Genomic DNA, 16,524 nt, shown 5'->3' on the forward strand with positions numbered 1-16,524 from the left:
TTGAATTTTATGGCACATTTCACTAGGTTCCCGAGTGATCTGATCAAGGAGTTGTCAGATACCCTTGCAGGAGCTGTTTGAGGAGGTACAGGCTAAAGTCGCCTCTCGGCTAGCCACCCTGGAGTCTTTCTAACTCGTCCAGGAGGCTCATTGCACATGCAGTCAAAGGGACTTATCAGGGCCGCAGGTTGACTGCCATAAGGTGTCACGCCTGGATGCACTTGTGTGAGTTTGTGGACCCATTTGTTTTCATTCATCAATGCTCACTTTAATGAATCGTCTTATTCAGCCCGAAGTCAAAGAAACTCTAACCAGGTGTGAGAAGGATGGAAAGACCCCATCTGCAATGGGCATACATTTTTTTTGCTCCCCAGCAGTCTTACTCTAGGAATCAGAGGAGCGGAAAGAAGTGGTTCAAAAAGTCCCAAGGGCCTTTTCAGGACACACATGATGTTGGCTCATCTGTGTGTGTGTGTGTGTGTGTGTGGGGGGGGGCTCTAATAGAAGACACCGACCCTGCAGCAGAGGTGGTCTGCAAAATCGGGGTTCCAGAGATTTTTTTCTGGACAGCCCTACTAGCGCTCCTGAAAGCAGGCCCGATTGCTTACCTCTGGAAGCAGTCTGAGGAAGAGACTCTGCACTTAACAGCCTTGGTGACAGGTTCTGATGCTTTGGTGCAGATTACTACCAGATGTTACCATATCGCATTTAATGTTTTTTCAAGATCAAAAAGACTTCCCGATGTGTCACCCAATCAGTGGGACCAAGCAGCCTTAGAGATTCAAAAGCTGCTAGAAAGTCATCCAAGAAGTCCCACCAACCAGGTAGAATCTGGGTTTTACTAAAGGTTCTTATTGATGCCAAAAAAAGACGGGAGTTGAGACCAATTTTGAATCTCAGCGTTCTGAACAAGATTGTTCAGCAAACAAAGTTTTGGATGGTCACGGTTCAATTTGTACTTCCCTTTCTAGAGGAAAACAATTTGGATGTGCTGTATAGACCATCAAGATTCGTATTGCCACATAAAAATGGACAAAAGCTCCAGAAGGTTTCTCTGCTTTCGTTTAGGAGCTGGTCATTTTCAGTTCAGAGTGCTGCCCTTTTGTCTCACCACAGCCCCCAGGGTGTTTGTGTATGGTGGCAGTTAAAGCTCATTTGAGACTGCATGGATTCCAGGTGTTTTCTTATCTAGATGACTGGCTCATCACCGCTCCCACCAGGCATCTACTGCTGCAAGCATCAGACTTCATTCTACACCTGTTCACTCATCTAGATATTACAGTGAATCAAGAAAAATCTCAACTAACTCCCACTCTAAGATCTAGAGTTCATAGGAGCCTGTCTAGAAACCATTGCTTGTGTAGCTTCCCTTCATCTTCACAGACTGCAGAAGATAAAATCCCAAGTACAAGGTATTCTCTTCAAAGTTCCTGCACTTCTAGCCCTCCAAGCTTTAGGGTCCATGGCAGTGACCATTACCTTGGTTCCTTTAACGAGATTTCATGAGGCTGATACAATGGCTCTTAGCTTCCCAACGGTCCATCCTAACCCATCCAGTGACGTACCCAATTCTCATCAGTCACTGCAGGAAGGGACTTACCCTGGTGGATGGAATCTGAGGAAATTCTTTTGGGCCGTCCCTTCATTTCCTCTCAACCCTGGGCCATAGTGACCATGTATGCCTCTCAGGGTGAGGTGGGGGCATTATCTGGGAAGAACAGTCCAAGGCACTTGGTTCCTAATAGAGGCCAACCTGCATGTCATTGTCCTGGAATTGAGGGCAATGCTCTTAGCATTGCAAGCCTTTCAGTCTGTCCTCCCTCAAGGAATGATTGCATTTCAATCAGACAAGTCTGTGTCTGTTACATTGGCAAGCAGGTTGGAACCAAGTCTTACCCCTGTGTCGGGAAGCACTCAGTGTGGCAGTGGGCAAGATCATCCACCGGCTTTCTAATAGCAACATACATCCCAGAGAGCTCAAACATGATAGTGGACAGACTGAGGATGTATTCTCCTGCCTCACGAGTGGTCTGTCATTCTCAGGGTGATGAAGATTTTTCATTGCTGGGGCCAGCCTTGCTGTGACCATTTTGCATTACCCATGAACAATAAATGCAGCAGATACTTTGCCCTAATCCCCCCTCAGTGAAACCCTAGTGACTCTCTTCTCGATTGGCCCTTGGGTCTTCTCTGTGCTTTTCCCTCCTTCCCTGTCATTCCCCTTCTTTGAGGAAAGCTCACAGGTTGAGAAGCAAAGTGATCCTTATTGCATCCTTCTGGTTCCCCATCTAATTCACTGTCCATGGATTCTGGACCCAGTTCCAGACATGCTGTCTCACCTGCTGGGACTGGTGCAACCCAACCTTCAGAATCTCAAGCTTAAAGCTTGATTCTTCCAATTCCACTAGTCGCCATGCAGAACAACTTACCTTCTAGTTTAAAAAAAAAAAAAAAAAAAAAGTTCTACTGGCTTCTCCTAGATCATCCACCAGGAAATTCTACCTTGGCAAGTGGAAGAGAGAATCTATTTGGGCGTGTGAAGATGATCTGAATGCCTTCTCGGCACCGGTCGAGAAAGTTTTGGAATTCTTAGCCACCCTTTTTGATCAAGAAGCTTCCGCTTCCAGTATCAAGGTTCAGTTAGTAGTAATTTCTAATTTCCACAGTGGCTTCGAGGACCATTCATTAATTTCCCACCACTTGTGTAGTGTTCCTTAAGAGTCTTGTGAGTAAAACCTCTGTTTAAAGATCCTGTACCTCCATGGGATCTGACTTTGGTCTTAGTCTTTGGTGCTCCCCCTTTTCGAACCAGCAGCGACTTGTCACCTAAAATTTCTCTCATGAAAAACTTTTTAATAGCCATTGCTTCTGCCAGAAGAATTTGAGAGTCCAGCATTACGTTCAAAGTCCTCATATCTGTTTTTTCATAAGGATAGAGTTTCACTAAGAACCCAACCCATCCTTTCTTCCTAAGGTGGTCTCAGAATCCAGTAATAATCAAACTATTGGCTTGCCTGTTTTTTCCCCCAGTTTTTACAGCAAAAGTGAATATCGCTTGCATTTGCTGGAATTCAGACAATTGTGTTCCTACCTCAGCAGGACTAAAGAATCTAGAAAAGTGGACCAGTTATTTGTATACTTTTTCAGTCCAACTCTGGGAAAATCTGTTTCAAAGGTTACCTTGTCTAAATGGCCAAGAGACGGTTACCTTTGTGTACAATAACAAGAACCTCAAGTTACCTGTGCCTATGAGAGCACATTCTGCCAGCTCAATAGCCACATCAGCTGTTTTTCCACTCGAAGGCTTCCATGGATGAAATATGTGCAGCAGCAACATGGGCTGCTCCGCAGACCTTTATCACTCATTACAGATTGGATGTAGTCTCCAGGGTAAGAGCATCCTTTTGGCTCTATGATGTCAAACTTCATTCATCCTTTCACCCCACCCTCCTTCCGCCTCCTGTAGACTTCTTCGAAGGTGCTTGTCCTGGTAACTTATTAGACGAAAGCAAAAAAAACCGGAACCAATACAGGATCCAACTCAAAATGAACCAAAACACATCGACCACTGCGTAGAGCAACAAAGGCACAGAAACTGGAACATATAGAAGTAAAAAAACTTTAATCCAAAGCACACCGACTGAGCGCTTTCACCAGTGAAACTGGCTTCATCAGAGTCATACAAACACACCCAGCTTTGCAACATTTAAATATCCATTACCCATAATGAACCTAAACTAAGTGGGCAATTCAAGGTCCAATAGAGGAGTTGTGGTTGCTACAGAGCCAGCTCAGTCTACTTCGTCAGTGGATGCGACCCAGCGACGTGACTTGACTACCTGGTTCGAGGAGCCGGCCTTCGACGCAGGGCCAGGTATATCGGGTGATGATTATGGTCGGGATATGAACAAAGAGACGTATTTTCCAACATTAAAAGAACAGATTTTCAAATATGAAAAGCTCTGTGCAAGGTACAGGGCTAGGCAACTCGACAGTTTATTTTTGACTAAATCAAAGGAATTAAAACAAGTTCCTAAGGGTTTGCGTATTTGGAAACTACCGACGGGTGTAGACCTGGAGTCGGAAGTTTGCCAAGAATTGATTGACTTATTTCAAAAAACAGGTATGGAATTGTTGGACATTATTTTGCGTAACAATGAGAACAAACTTGCAAACGAAAGAAAAGGATGGCCAGACAAAGCTATGAGTGTCTCCTTTATTAAAACCACACGAAATCCAACAGTAGTAAGCGCTTTCGGGTTCTCCAACCCTTCATCAGACAATTGAAACAACAAAGGTCTCTACAATTTAAATAATGAAGCAACCAATCAATTTCAATATTTTACCCGCCTTTTTTGTAAGGCTGGTTTTAAAGGAACCATTTCATTAAGACCTGGATACCTATGTGCAGACAATGTTATGATCCATTTTGATTCAAGTGTTTCAGTAAGTAACCTAATATCACCCCCTCTGACACCTAAATTCACATTGGCTATAGCTTTGAATGTGTAAACATGCGTTGGATTATCAACCAAATGTCTATAGAGTGCATTATGTTGGTCCTTGTTCCTAATGGAAGAATGGTGTTGCAGTATCCTAACCTTTAACATATTGTTGGTCATCCCAACATAAAAAGCTGGACATTGTGTGCACTCTGCCAAGTATATCACATTAGATGTCCTACAGCTAGCTTTTGCTTTGAAAAGAAAAGTCTGACCATTAACTGGATGTCTATAATGGGGGTTCTTGTTTATACTGCTACATGCCTTACACATACCGCATGGGACTGTCCCTATCTTGTTCATCAAGGGTCTCTGTCCCATGCGGTATGTGTAAGGCATGTAGCAGTATAAACAAGAACCCCCATTATAGACATCCAGTTAATGGTCAGACTTTTCTTTTCAAAGCAAAAGCTAGCTGTAGGACATCTAATGTGATATACTTGGCAGAGTGCACACAATGTCCAGCTTTTTATGTTGGGATGACCAACAATATGTTAAAGGTTAGGATACTGCAACACCATTCTTCCATTAGGAACAAGGACCAACATAATGCACTCTATAGACATTTGGTTGATAATCCAACGCATGTTTACACATTCAAAGCTATAGCCAATGTGAATTTAGGTGTCAGAGGGGGTGATATTAGGTTACTTACTGAAACACTTGAATCAAAATGGATCATAACATTGTCTGCACATAGGTATCCAGGTCTTAATGAAATGGTTCCTTTAAAACCAGCCTTACAAAAAAGGCGGGTAAAATATTGAAATTGATTGGTTGCTTCATGATTTAAATTGTAGAGATCCTTTGTTGTTTCAATTGTCTGATGAAGGGTTGGAGAACCCGAAAGCGCTTACTACTGTTAGATTTCGTGTGGTTTTAATAAAGGAGAAACTCATAGCTTTGTCTGGCCATCCTTTTCTTTCGTTTGCATACAACTATTTGGTTTGGCGAGACTTTAGCCCAAGCACAGAAAATTGTTCTTAGTTCTACGGTTAATGAGAACAAACTTGTTAAGCTACGTGAGGAGATTGACGAGCTAGATTTAAGTATAACATCAGACTTATTTTTTCAGCCCAAAAGAAATTTTGATAAAGTTGCAAGAAATGTTGAGGCATTTGTTAATAAAAATAGGGCATTAAAGTACAAAAAATTAGCCAGAGATTCTGCGGACTATAAGAACAGGGTTGCTTACCCCCCGGGGCGTAAAGTGAACAACCTTGTGGCAAGAGCAATCGCAAGGGCTGCCTCTGGTAGTGTACCAGGGATGTGTTTGGAGTCCTGTCAAGAGGATGTTTTTTTAGATCAACAAGTGTACCCACGCAGGTCGGAAAGGCTACAAAGCAAGGGGTCACAAATCAGGAATGCCCAGCATCAATACCCCACGAGAAGGGGAAGGAATCATCAGGAACATTTGTAATAAATGATTTTAAAGTCGACTTTGATTTTTGTTGCAACATTGACACATTATTTGTCAAGGACTGTATTACTTTTAGTCACAACGAAAGTTTTTGTATTTTTGATGGTCAAGTTGATGTGGTATTAACCAGTGAGCAAGTAACAGGTTGTAATGTTCTATCTGAAGATGAAGTTAATGTGAATGATATAGGGGTTTTTGATAATGTATTGTTTTCAGGTGCTGACTTTTCCAATAAGGATGTTAGCAATAGTACGTCTATCAAGAGAGTTGAAGCTACTAGCTTAGATGTCAACAATACACTTCTCATTTTTACTAATGAGAATGTTTGGTTGGATAGTGTTGGAGAGGGTGGGAATGGCGTGGGGTCAGACTCGCCTATCCGTAACACACTTGACACGACACCCTCCATGAAACATGAGATTGTAAGGGACAAGGGATTTACGATTTACAACTATACTGACCTAACTATTAGTGAAACTTATTTTGAACTGTTCAGTAAAGGCATAAATTTTGTGCCAAATTATAGGTTGGACATTGCACAAGTTTTAATTAATTTAAAACTTTATATGAGAAAGCTGAACCTTCAGTTGTATTTTTCTACGGTTAGACCAGGGGAAGCTATACACAGTAGCGAAGTAGTATCTATGGCAATCAAAAGAAAGAGTACGTTCATACCACCTCCCAGTGTAGAAATCTATGCATTAGAACAGTTAGTCGAATATGACTTCAGGAGAATTTGTTCTCAAAAGTCTAATGTTGAAGACAATTTGACCAATGGAGAAAGAATGGTTCTAAAGGATTTTATTTCATCAAAACAGTACAGATGTATGAGGCCGGATAAGGGAGGGGGTATGGTCATTATGCATGGTATGGACTACAGTTGTCACATGATGAAAATACTAGGTGATGAAAGTACATACGTTAGAGTTTCAACCAATGAGGTCAATAGGGCATATCAGAAGATTGATATGTTTTTATTGGATGCGTTATATCAGGGGGTGATCAACGAGGTTGAATTTGATTACCTAACGGTTAAATTCCCTAGGATGCCAAAATTGTTTGGAATACCAAAAGTACACAAGGGGACGGAACATTTTCAGTTTCAGCCTATAGTGTCAGCTAAGGGGTCCGAAGACTGAACCGCTTGCTGCTTTTGTGGATCATTTTTGTAAAAAAGCATTAAATGATGCGGGCACATTCTTAAAGATTCATGGCATTGCCTTGAGAGGCTTAGGGAAGTAGAGTATACGAATGAAAACACTTTTGGGTTCTTAACTATTGATGTTATCAACCTCTTCTCAGTGATCCCACATGGGCTGGGATTAAAGTTGTTTTATAACAGTTTATTGGTAAGTCCTAATTTTGATATGGAGAGGATTGAAGTATGTCATGATTTGATGGAGCTCATTTTGAGCAACAACTATATACGATTTGATGGGGAAATGTACCAACAATTAACCGGGGTAGCGATGGGAGCTCGTTGTGCCCCAGTGTATGCTAATTTAGTTCTTTTGGCATGGGAGAGAAAACATTTTTGAATCTAGATTTCAGGGCAATATTTTGTTGTTTAGCAGGTTTTTAGATGACTTGCTAATTTTGTGGAAAGGAAACGAGGAAAGTGTGGTGGATTTTGTTTTGTACTTAAACAACACCACTGATTTTTCTCAGGTTCACATACAATTGGAGTATGAATTCTGCAAATTATTTGGATATTACTATCTCTAAATCTGAAATGGGCCTAGTGAGTACTATTTATAGGAAACCAAGCTATTCGAATTCCATGCTGCACTACACGAGTTGCCATCCGTTTCATCAGAGGAAGGGAGTAGTGAAGGGCCAAATGGTCCGTTTGTCCAGGCTCATAAGTGATGATGAGCTATTCAGGAAAGAAATATTTACATTAATAGGGATGTTTCTCGAGAGGTGGTATCCTTTGACATTGTTAATTAGTATTAAAAGAGAAATTTATAGAAAAAGAAAGAGCAAATATATTCCCATTTTAAAAGCTAGAGGACGTGAATCAACAGCCCCTGAGGTGAATAACAACACCAACAATGGGGTTGGATGTTTCAAAGTTTGTACTCAAATACAATGACAAGGCACCTGAACTATGTGCAAGTCTTAGGAGTTTATGGGAATATTTTCTGAGTAAGGACACAAAAATGGTTTTGGGTAAGGCCCCTGTTATTGTTTTTGGTAGGGGCAAAAACCTGAAAGATATGTTAGAAAAGGAAGGCAATGGGTATGTGAGATCTCGAATGGGTAAGTGTGGGTGTTGCAAAGGATGTAGATATATTGCAGAGGGAACATACCTTTGTGTAGCAGGATTCAAGCGCACAATTGCTAGTCCGGGTTTGTGTAATTGCAACACTAGGAATTGTGTTTATATTGCTTCTTGTATGTCATGTGAAGCCTTTTATGTTGGCATGACTACAAGAAGCCTTAAGGAAAGAATAAGAGAACACAACAGTTCCATTAGGAGAAAGGATGAACACAACGCTTTGTATTTGCACACAAAGGGTTGTAGTAACTTCAATAAGTTTCTATTTTTTATTGTGGATAGAGTGAAATCTAATGTCAAATGTGACATCAGTAATAGTGTTGCATTGCTTGAGATGGAATGGCAGATCAGGTTGAATGCCACGAGGTTTCCTGGTCTTAATGAGCATATCTCATTGAAACCTCAGTTGAAACATAGAGCCTATGCGATTTAAGTGATTTTAATAATATGAATATATACTAGTTGTCTTTCCATACATACACATATAGATGTTTTTATGTTGTATGAACAATAGTTTTGAATGGGTTAATTTATCGTGTACGACAAAATTTTATTGCTTTGTATGTGTTTATACTATTACAAATTTTAGTATGAGGTTGTTATAACGTTTTTTATTAATTATTGTTTGAGGTACTATGTTAATATAGTAGTTAAAAATTTTTTTTTTTGTGTGTACATATAGGTTGATTGTGATAAATTATATTACAATTATAATATCTTGGACAGACATTTTATTATAAAGTGAACGTTCATTGGTTGTGACCATTGTTTTGAATTTAATGAACTTAATTAGTTTAGGTTCATTATGGGTAATGGATATTTAAATGTTGCGAAGCTGGGTGTGTTTGTATGACACTGATGAAGCCAGTTTCACTGGTGAAAGCGCTCAGTCGGTGTGCTTTGGATTAAAGTTTTTTTACTTCTATATGTTCCAGTTTCTGTGCCTTTGTTGCTCTACGCAGTGGTCGATGTGTTCTGGTAACTTATTAGGTTTGACCTTGGACATGGCTTCTTTTTGTTACAGATTCATCTGTCTTGCTATGCTGCTGCAAACTCTGAGGTTAATATGGAGAGGGGGGGGGGGTATTGTGAGTAGAGTCTTGGCTGGAGAGATTTTGGCTGGCGTGAGCTGTATAATGGCTGAGCTGATTCTGAGGATCAGAGTACCCAAAGGTCAAGAATGAATGAAGATAGACAACACAGATGGAACATTATGGAAGATAAGGGTTATGTAGTCGCCATAAAGACAGGGTCTCTCTCAGGACTAATCCCTCCTTTATGCCTAAAGTAGTAACAAAAATGTCTTTAAATCAAGCCATCCATCTTACCTGCCTTCTTTCCCAGTCCCCCAATCCTCAAAACAAGGGAGAAAGATTATCCTTGGATGTGCACAGAATCCTACGATTCTACCTAGACGGAGCAAAATCCTTAAAATCAGATCAACTGTTCATAACCTTTGCCTCTGGATCTGAAGGAAAAACAACTTCTAAACAGACCTTTTCCAAGTGGATTTCCCACTGTATTTTTCTACTGCAGCCATCATGGCAAGAACCCCCCCCTGTTTTGGTTAGACCTCATTCAACCAGGGCGACAGCTACTTCTGCAACTTTCCTTAAGGGGGTCCCCATCAAAGACATTCTGGAAGCGCCCACTTGGTGGTCTGTGCATGTCTTCATGAGACACTACCAGAGCAGGATTTGCTTCTGCAGTCCTGCAGGGGATGCTGTCCTCTCCTTTATCTCAGTCCACCCACATTTAATTCTTGGGAATATTCCCAACTTTCAGGACTGCAACAGTGAAACAGTGAAGATAGTACAGTACACTACACCATAAATGTAGATGTTAGTGTGTTCACTGTTGCAGTCTTCTTTTCCCTCCCTTCTGCCCTCTTAGCGTACCAGATAAGCTTAGCATCTCCACATATAACCTTTGGTACTTTCCCTGGCTACCCTGGATTAGGCACCCCCCCCCCTGTGCTGGACTCCGGGCTCCTACATGGGGTTAAGAAAATACTAAAGTGGTGATGCAGGCTGGCTCCCTTTATACCCGAGCTTACAGATGTCAAGTTAAGGTGTCCACTAGTCTGGGAGGCAAAATAAGTTTCTCTGGCAGTAGTGCCAGCAGAGGGCTTTCACGGCAGGAAATCCCAACTGTCAGGACTCCAACAGTGAATACACTGTAACATCTACATTTATGGTTAAGTGTACACAACTGTACTAGCTTTTTAATAGCACTGCTTTGGCTAAGGGAAAGTTTGTTCTCCTAAATCTTGATAGGGAAAAGCTGTTCATTCCACTGCAGCAGGTAACCCATCTGACCCAGAACAAGAGGATATGTCAGTTCCCCCTCAATTAGTGTAATGACAGTGGAGATGATTTAGCACTTAATGTTTCTAGGCATGTTTTTACAGAGAATGTGTACAATGTTTTAGGCAGGCCAGAAAACCTAGCAGGAAAGTCTTGCATAGCTAAATGGAAAAGCTGCTCTCTCATCCATACCCTAACAGAGGACATGGTCCAAGTTTTGCACAGGTGCCTGTGGTCCTTGCCTCCCTATTAAAAGCGGGCTTATCCTATGTCTGAATCAAAGTACATGCCTTAGCCCGATCTGCTCGTCTGCCATTGCAACCCTCTTTTTCCCAGTTGCCGATGAAACAGTTCCTGAAAGGGGTTCCTCATATGAAACCTCCCAGAAACAAAATAGCACCACCTTGGGACCATTGTTCTATACTGCAAAAGTTGACCTTTCCACCCTTTGAGCTGGCTGCTTCCACCTCCACTAAATTATCCTGGAAGAGTATCCTTTGTTAACTTTGACTTCCGAAACACATCTCTGAACTTCCCGGGTGACAGGGTAATTTGCTGCACTAATATTTTCATTCAGGACTTATTAAACCAGGCAGTAAACTTGTACCATAAGATCATCGGAAGTTACTAGGCTATTGGCCCCTGAGGCCCTTATAATCCTAGCCAAGAGTTTAGCCCATGTATAGACAAATCAGCACCCGATGCCCCTGTCCAGCAGGGACATGGGTGGAATCCCAGAGATGTATTTTCTATTTCCCATCCAGTTATCCAGGTTGCACTTAAAAAGGGATAAAGAGGTACTCTGCTTGAAGTGAAGAGAGTCCATTCCACAGGTGGGGAGTCTGAGACAAAAATCTGCCCCTCCAGCAATTCCTACTAATGTCACAGACAAGGTTGAGGCCATGTGTGCAGGTTACTCTAGTTGAGCTTGACTTGCGGATATGCAGTAGTCCCATTAAGGTGGGGTCTGAGATCAGTTTGTATGCCAGAAAGAGGTTCCCTCTAAGGAGTCTGTATGAAAGAGTAGAGGGATAGGGCTTTTAGCCTGTGTTATGTTAAGATTTTTGAGGCCCTGGATTTTCATGGTGAGGAACCTCTCTGGTCTCTCCAGCTGCTGCATGTGCTTTGCAAGGTACATGTCAAATGGGGCATTGTACTTAATGGGCTTTATAAGAGGAAGAATACAGGGATGTTATGATCTCCTTGTCCCTGGATGAGATGCCATTACTTATGAGGTGGGCCTTGCAGAAGGCTTTCTGTACAACGGAAGCAACATGGTGGTCAAAAGTTAGGTTGATATCAATCTGGGTGCCCAAATCCCTCACAACTGACTGCGTGCTTAGGACATTGTTGTGATAATTTGTTGGGACATCTCCCCAAAGGGGATGATGCATTTTTTTGATATTCAGCTTGAGGACATGTTTCTGGCACCAGTCATTTGTTTGAGTGAGACCCTCTTGGAGGATGTCCACATTACTAGGGGAATTGGACAGCATCCAGCTTGCAGTCATCTGCAAGCTTGGTCAGCCATAGCCCACTGGTTTGGCCTGCACCTCAGAAAAGTACATCTCAAATAACAGAGGCCCTAAGTCCGAACCCTGAGGTATGCCACTCTATATGGGTCTACTGCTTAAGGTGGCTTCCCCCATTTTTACTAGATGGGTTTTATCAGTAAGCCAGTTAGCTATCCATATGGTAACATACGGATTGATGCCGAGTTGAGAGAGTGAATCTATTATGCCAGAGTGGGGAATAGTGTTGAAGGCTTTGGCCAGGCAAAGGTAGGCGGTGTGCACTTCTTGTCCATGGTTTTGGTGACTGTCAGTCTACCAAATTTAACAGACACGACCTCCCCTTGACAAAGCCAAACTGTGTGGGATTGAGTGTTTGGAGGGTGCCAATGTCCTTGTTAGAGGTCCATGATCTGTTCCATGGCCTTGCAAATCAGGCTAGTTAGGCTGATGGGTCTATTATTTCCCGGGTTGGTGGACGCTCCACCGTTGTGTAAAGGGATGACGGTGGCTGTCTTCCACTCAGCTGGCACAAAGCCGGTACTCCAGCTTTGGTTGAATAGGGCGCTTAATGATGCAAGTTCCTGCCCAGGTTCATGTAGGATACAGCCTGGGATGTTATCAGGTTCAGTGGAGGCTGCATTTTTTTTCCTTTGAGAACAGTGATGAACTGATCCCTAGATATAAGGGGAAGGGGGCAGGTACTGGGAATGTCCTGATTTACTGATGGGGAGGACAGAGGGTTGAAATTTTCACTGAATCTGTCAGCCAGCAAGTTTGCTATATGTACAGCATTTTGTATATGTGGTGTCCCTGACCACCAGTTCTGAACAGATCTGGGTACCACCTTTAAGGTTAGACATATGTGAAGGCCTTATGATTCTCTAGTAGATGTCCAATTTGGACTCTGCTTTGGAGGATTTCACTAGCCCTCATATTTGCTTGTTTAGGCTAAGGAGAGATTGCTTCCAATTGGGCATCTGCTCCTGGACAGCAGTTTTTTTTTTTTTTTTTTTTTTAGAGTTTATTGCAGATATCCACCAGACGGGTTTACTCTTCCTTGCGGAGGATGATTTAGTCCTGTCAGGTATTCCTGATTCTATGCATCTATATAAATGTTCATATAGTAATTTCATATAGTTTTGGATACTGGTGCCAGTTCCTAGAGAAGGGCAGGGGGCTGTGAAGCTGTTTTTACCATCCCTCAGGAGGCTGTAATCAGCTTTGGAGAAATTTTATTGTTTGACCCTAGCTAAGAGGGGGGTTGGGGAGATGGTGACTTTGAACGTGACTGCTTTATGGTCGGATCTTACAAGGGAGGATGATATTGCAGAGATGCTGCAGTGGTTACTCATGCTGGTTAATACAAAGTCCAAGATCATCACCTCTTGTGGGGATAGAGACTAGCTGTTCCAAAGCATTTGCATTGGCAAAAATCAAGGAATCTCTGTGCATTTGTGTTCTGGCATGAGTAGTTCTTCTAGTCTAGGTAGTCACCCAGGATCACGGTGCACACACCCTTGCAGTACAAGGGGGAAGATAATTGTATTTTTCTGTGATAAACACAGGCAGCTTAGAATGCATATTGACAGAGCAAAATGATAGACCAGCTTTTAGTAGCTTTTGTAAAGGGAAAAGGTAAGCCTTTTCATACTGTTTCAAAATGAAGTGCCAGCTGCATTGCTTTTTGCTGCCTTCATTATGTAAAGCAAATCCCTTGAAGGTTAAGAGCACATTTTAAGAGGGCCACAGTTACCATCACAGCTACCTAGGGGAGGTAAATACCTAGGCCATTTTGGAGGCAACTGCCATACATTTGCCAAGTTTTATAATCTATGGGCCATGTCTGGGGCTGAAGCAGGCTTTGCCATAGCCATCCAGTGGGGTTTAGTGTACCCTGCTGTGTCTGTATGGGCTAGTTGCTTTGTATTGCATAGTTGCAGGACTCATTGAACTATGTAGAACCTAGTAGTGCAGTTGTATTGGAAATTTAAAGTTATAAATGTTTGAGTAGATTCACAAACTCTCTCTCCTGTCCTCTATCATGCTTATTCCTGTGAGATAGGTACTTGTTTTGTTCTACCTCCGTTTTTCTCTTATGTCTCTGACCTAGCCCTTTATAACTGTGATGGGCTTTACGTTGGTATGTTGCGTTTTGAAGCCTAGGTAACTGTAGCTTTTATTTAGAGGCAGGAAAGATATTAAGATGGCTCTGGTTGACTACCCTTTATACCACTGACCTCCTGAAGTCTAAAACCAATCTAATCTTCAGTACTTCATTTTTGTGCATGCCATGGTGGTTTCTGTGCATACCATGGTGGTTTGGATTTGTGGTCACCTTGGTGAATGCAGTTGACCTAGGATGAATAAAAACTGGTTGTGCGTTGTGAAAAGTCCATTTGTGCTTCACTTCTCACAATGTTAAACATTTCTGCAGTTATTGATGCCTTTATTTTTGTTTTCAGGTTCGGAAAAGTATTGGAGTGAATGCATCTCCTCTTTCAAGCAATGAGTCATCCAGGTCTGAAACGCCAGAGAAACCATCTAAAAAACTAAGGTTGGCAGGCAGTTTGCAGTCTTCCATTTATGTGTGTATGTGATGCTTCTTAATGCCCAAAACCTGTACTTTTGAATTGGTTTGTGTAACTCTTTATGATCTGTTCTGTTTTCTTAGTTTTGGTCTATACTTTTCAGATGTTTCCTCGTGTTTCACTGTTGCAGTCATTACATTTGGGTAATCTGCTGGCAGGTTGCCCTCAGTCGGCCTGAATATCAAAGTCTTGGGTCCTGCGTTGGTTGCAGTCTCCTCTTCCATGACGTCAGGTCATCAGGGGTATAAAACATGCAGCAGACACCATTTTCTTTTGTCTTTCTTGCAGCGTGGTGCCCGAAGCAGAAGCAGTTCGCAAGTGGCGGTCGGCCGACTCCTGAAATTTTCGCATTTGAGTTTCAGAACAGAAGTCTTCAATTAATGCTAAGTACCCCATTGGGGAAACTTTTTCTTGGTCCTTACCGATGTCTGTACATTACTTGTGGGAAGCAAATACCTCATAAGGATTTCCATTTGTACTGTATTCCTTGCCTAGGCCCGGATCATAACGTGCCTTGCTGTCAGTTTTGTGCTAGATTTAACCAACACACTATTAAGCATCGGTATATATCTGTTCAAAATATTTTGGAAACAGATTGAACTACCCTGAAATGTCATTGGATAGCAATCCGACTACCAGAGTTCACAAAAAACGCAAAGAAAAGGAGACAGACCGAGGTCCAAAACCGATGAAGCTTCTCCTAAGCCAGTCACCGGTACTCTGAGGCACTTTCGCAGCCACTGATACCCACTACTTTTGAGTCGCAGGCCTCTACCAAGACCCATGTGGAGTCCGGCATGCCGCGAGATTCTCAGAGTATTGTACCCGCGGATGTCTCTCACTTGGGTGGGTCCGGAGCCACTGAGCAGGCACCGGCTTCTGAGGGTGTTTTCAGGCATCAGGATTTCTATATAAAACCAATGCCAGCTTCAAAAACAAAGACAAAAGCAACTTCTAAGGCTAAAAAAAACGACGCACGAGCCACGTGCTCAGGCTTCTATGCCCAAAAAACAGATGATCAAAATGGCTGAAGACTTAATTAGCTTGATCAGGGGTTCCCAACCCCCCCCAAGAGGCCTAGGCAAGACACTGATTATGAATCTTCAGATCAGGTTTCTATTTCTTCTGATTCCTTTTCTGATCAGGAATTTTCTATACCACCCTATGAGGATTCAGATGTAGAGGAAAATCCATCCCATCTGCATCTCCTCCTGAAGATTATTCTTTTGGAGAAACCTTGCATACTTTGAGGGAACATTTTTATTGGGAGAGTCAAGATTTCTCAATCAAAAAAGAGGCTTAGGGATTTCCTTCTTCCTCAGCATAGGCCTTTGGCCATACCTCCTTTATTTTGACATACCTTCTTTATTAGACATTGTTGATGTGTTTTCGGAATCAAGCATGGCTCCAGATTCCCTACCTCCGGCTCCTAGGAAGCCAGACAGGTATTACAAGGATGTTCATCGTGTTACACTGCTGCAGTCATTACACTTGGGTTATTCTGATGCCAGGCGGATCCCCAGTCGGCCTGAGTTCCAAAGTGTTGGTCTGGCATCAGTTGCTGTCGCCTCCTCCCTGACGTCAGTGCGACAGGGGTATACAAGATGCAGCCGACTCCATTTTCTTCAGTCTTTCTTGCCGCACGGTGCCCGAAGCAAAAGCAGTTCGCAAGTGCCAGTCGACTGTCTCCTGAAATTTTCATTCCGAATCCAGAACCGAAGTCTTCTACAAAGCTAAGTACCCCGTTGGGGAAACTTTTTCTTGCCTCAGACCGATGTCAGTAAAAGTTAATAACTGTGTTTCTTGTGGGGAGCAAATACCTCATAAGGATTTCCATTCCTATTGTATCCCATGCCTAGGCCCAGACCATGACGTCACTGGTTGTCGGTTTTGTGCAAGCGCACTATTAAACG

General features: G+C 42.4%; 1 protein-coding gene across 1 annotated transcript in view; it reads left to right on the forward strand.

The window, feature by feature from the left end:
• POM121 (POM121 transmembrane nucleoporin) overlaps window positions 1–16,524 on the forward strand; it is a 1,129,064-nt gene that overhangs the window by 580,651 nt on the left and 531,889 nt on the right. Inside the window, exon 6 of the mRNA XM_044054111.1 lies at window positions 14,486–14,577. Within this exon, the coding sequence (XP_043910046.1) occupies window positions 14,486–14,577 (92 nt within the window). The remainder of the gene's footprint in view (window positions 1–14,485; window positions 14,578–16,524) is intronic.

This window comes from Protopterus annectens, chromosome 13.part0 (assembly GCF_019279795.1).
Source record: "Protopterus annectens isolate FY-2018-M chromosome 13.part0, PAN1.0, whole genome shotgun sequence".
Classification (NCBI taxonomy): Eukaryota; Metazoa; Chordata; order Ceratodontiformes; family Protopteridae; genus Protopterus; species Protopterus annectens.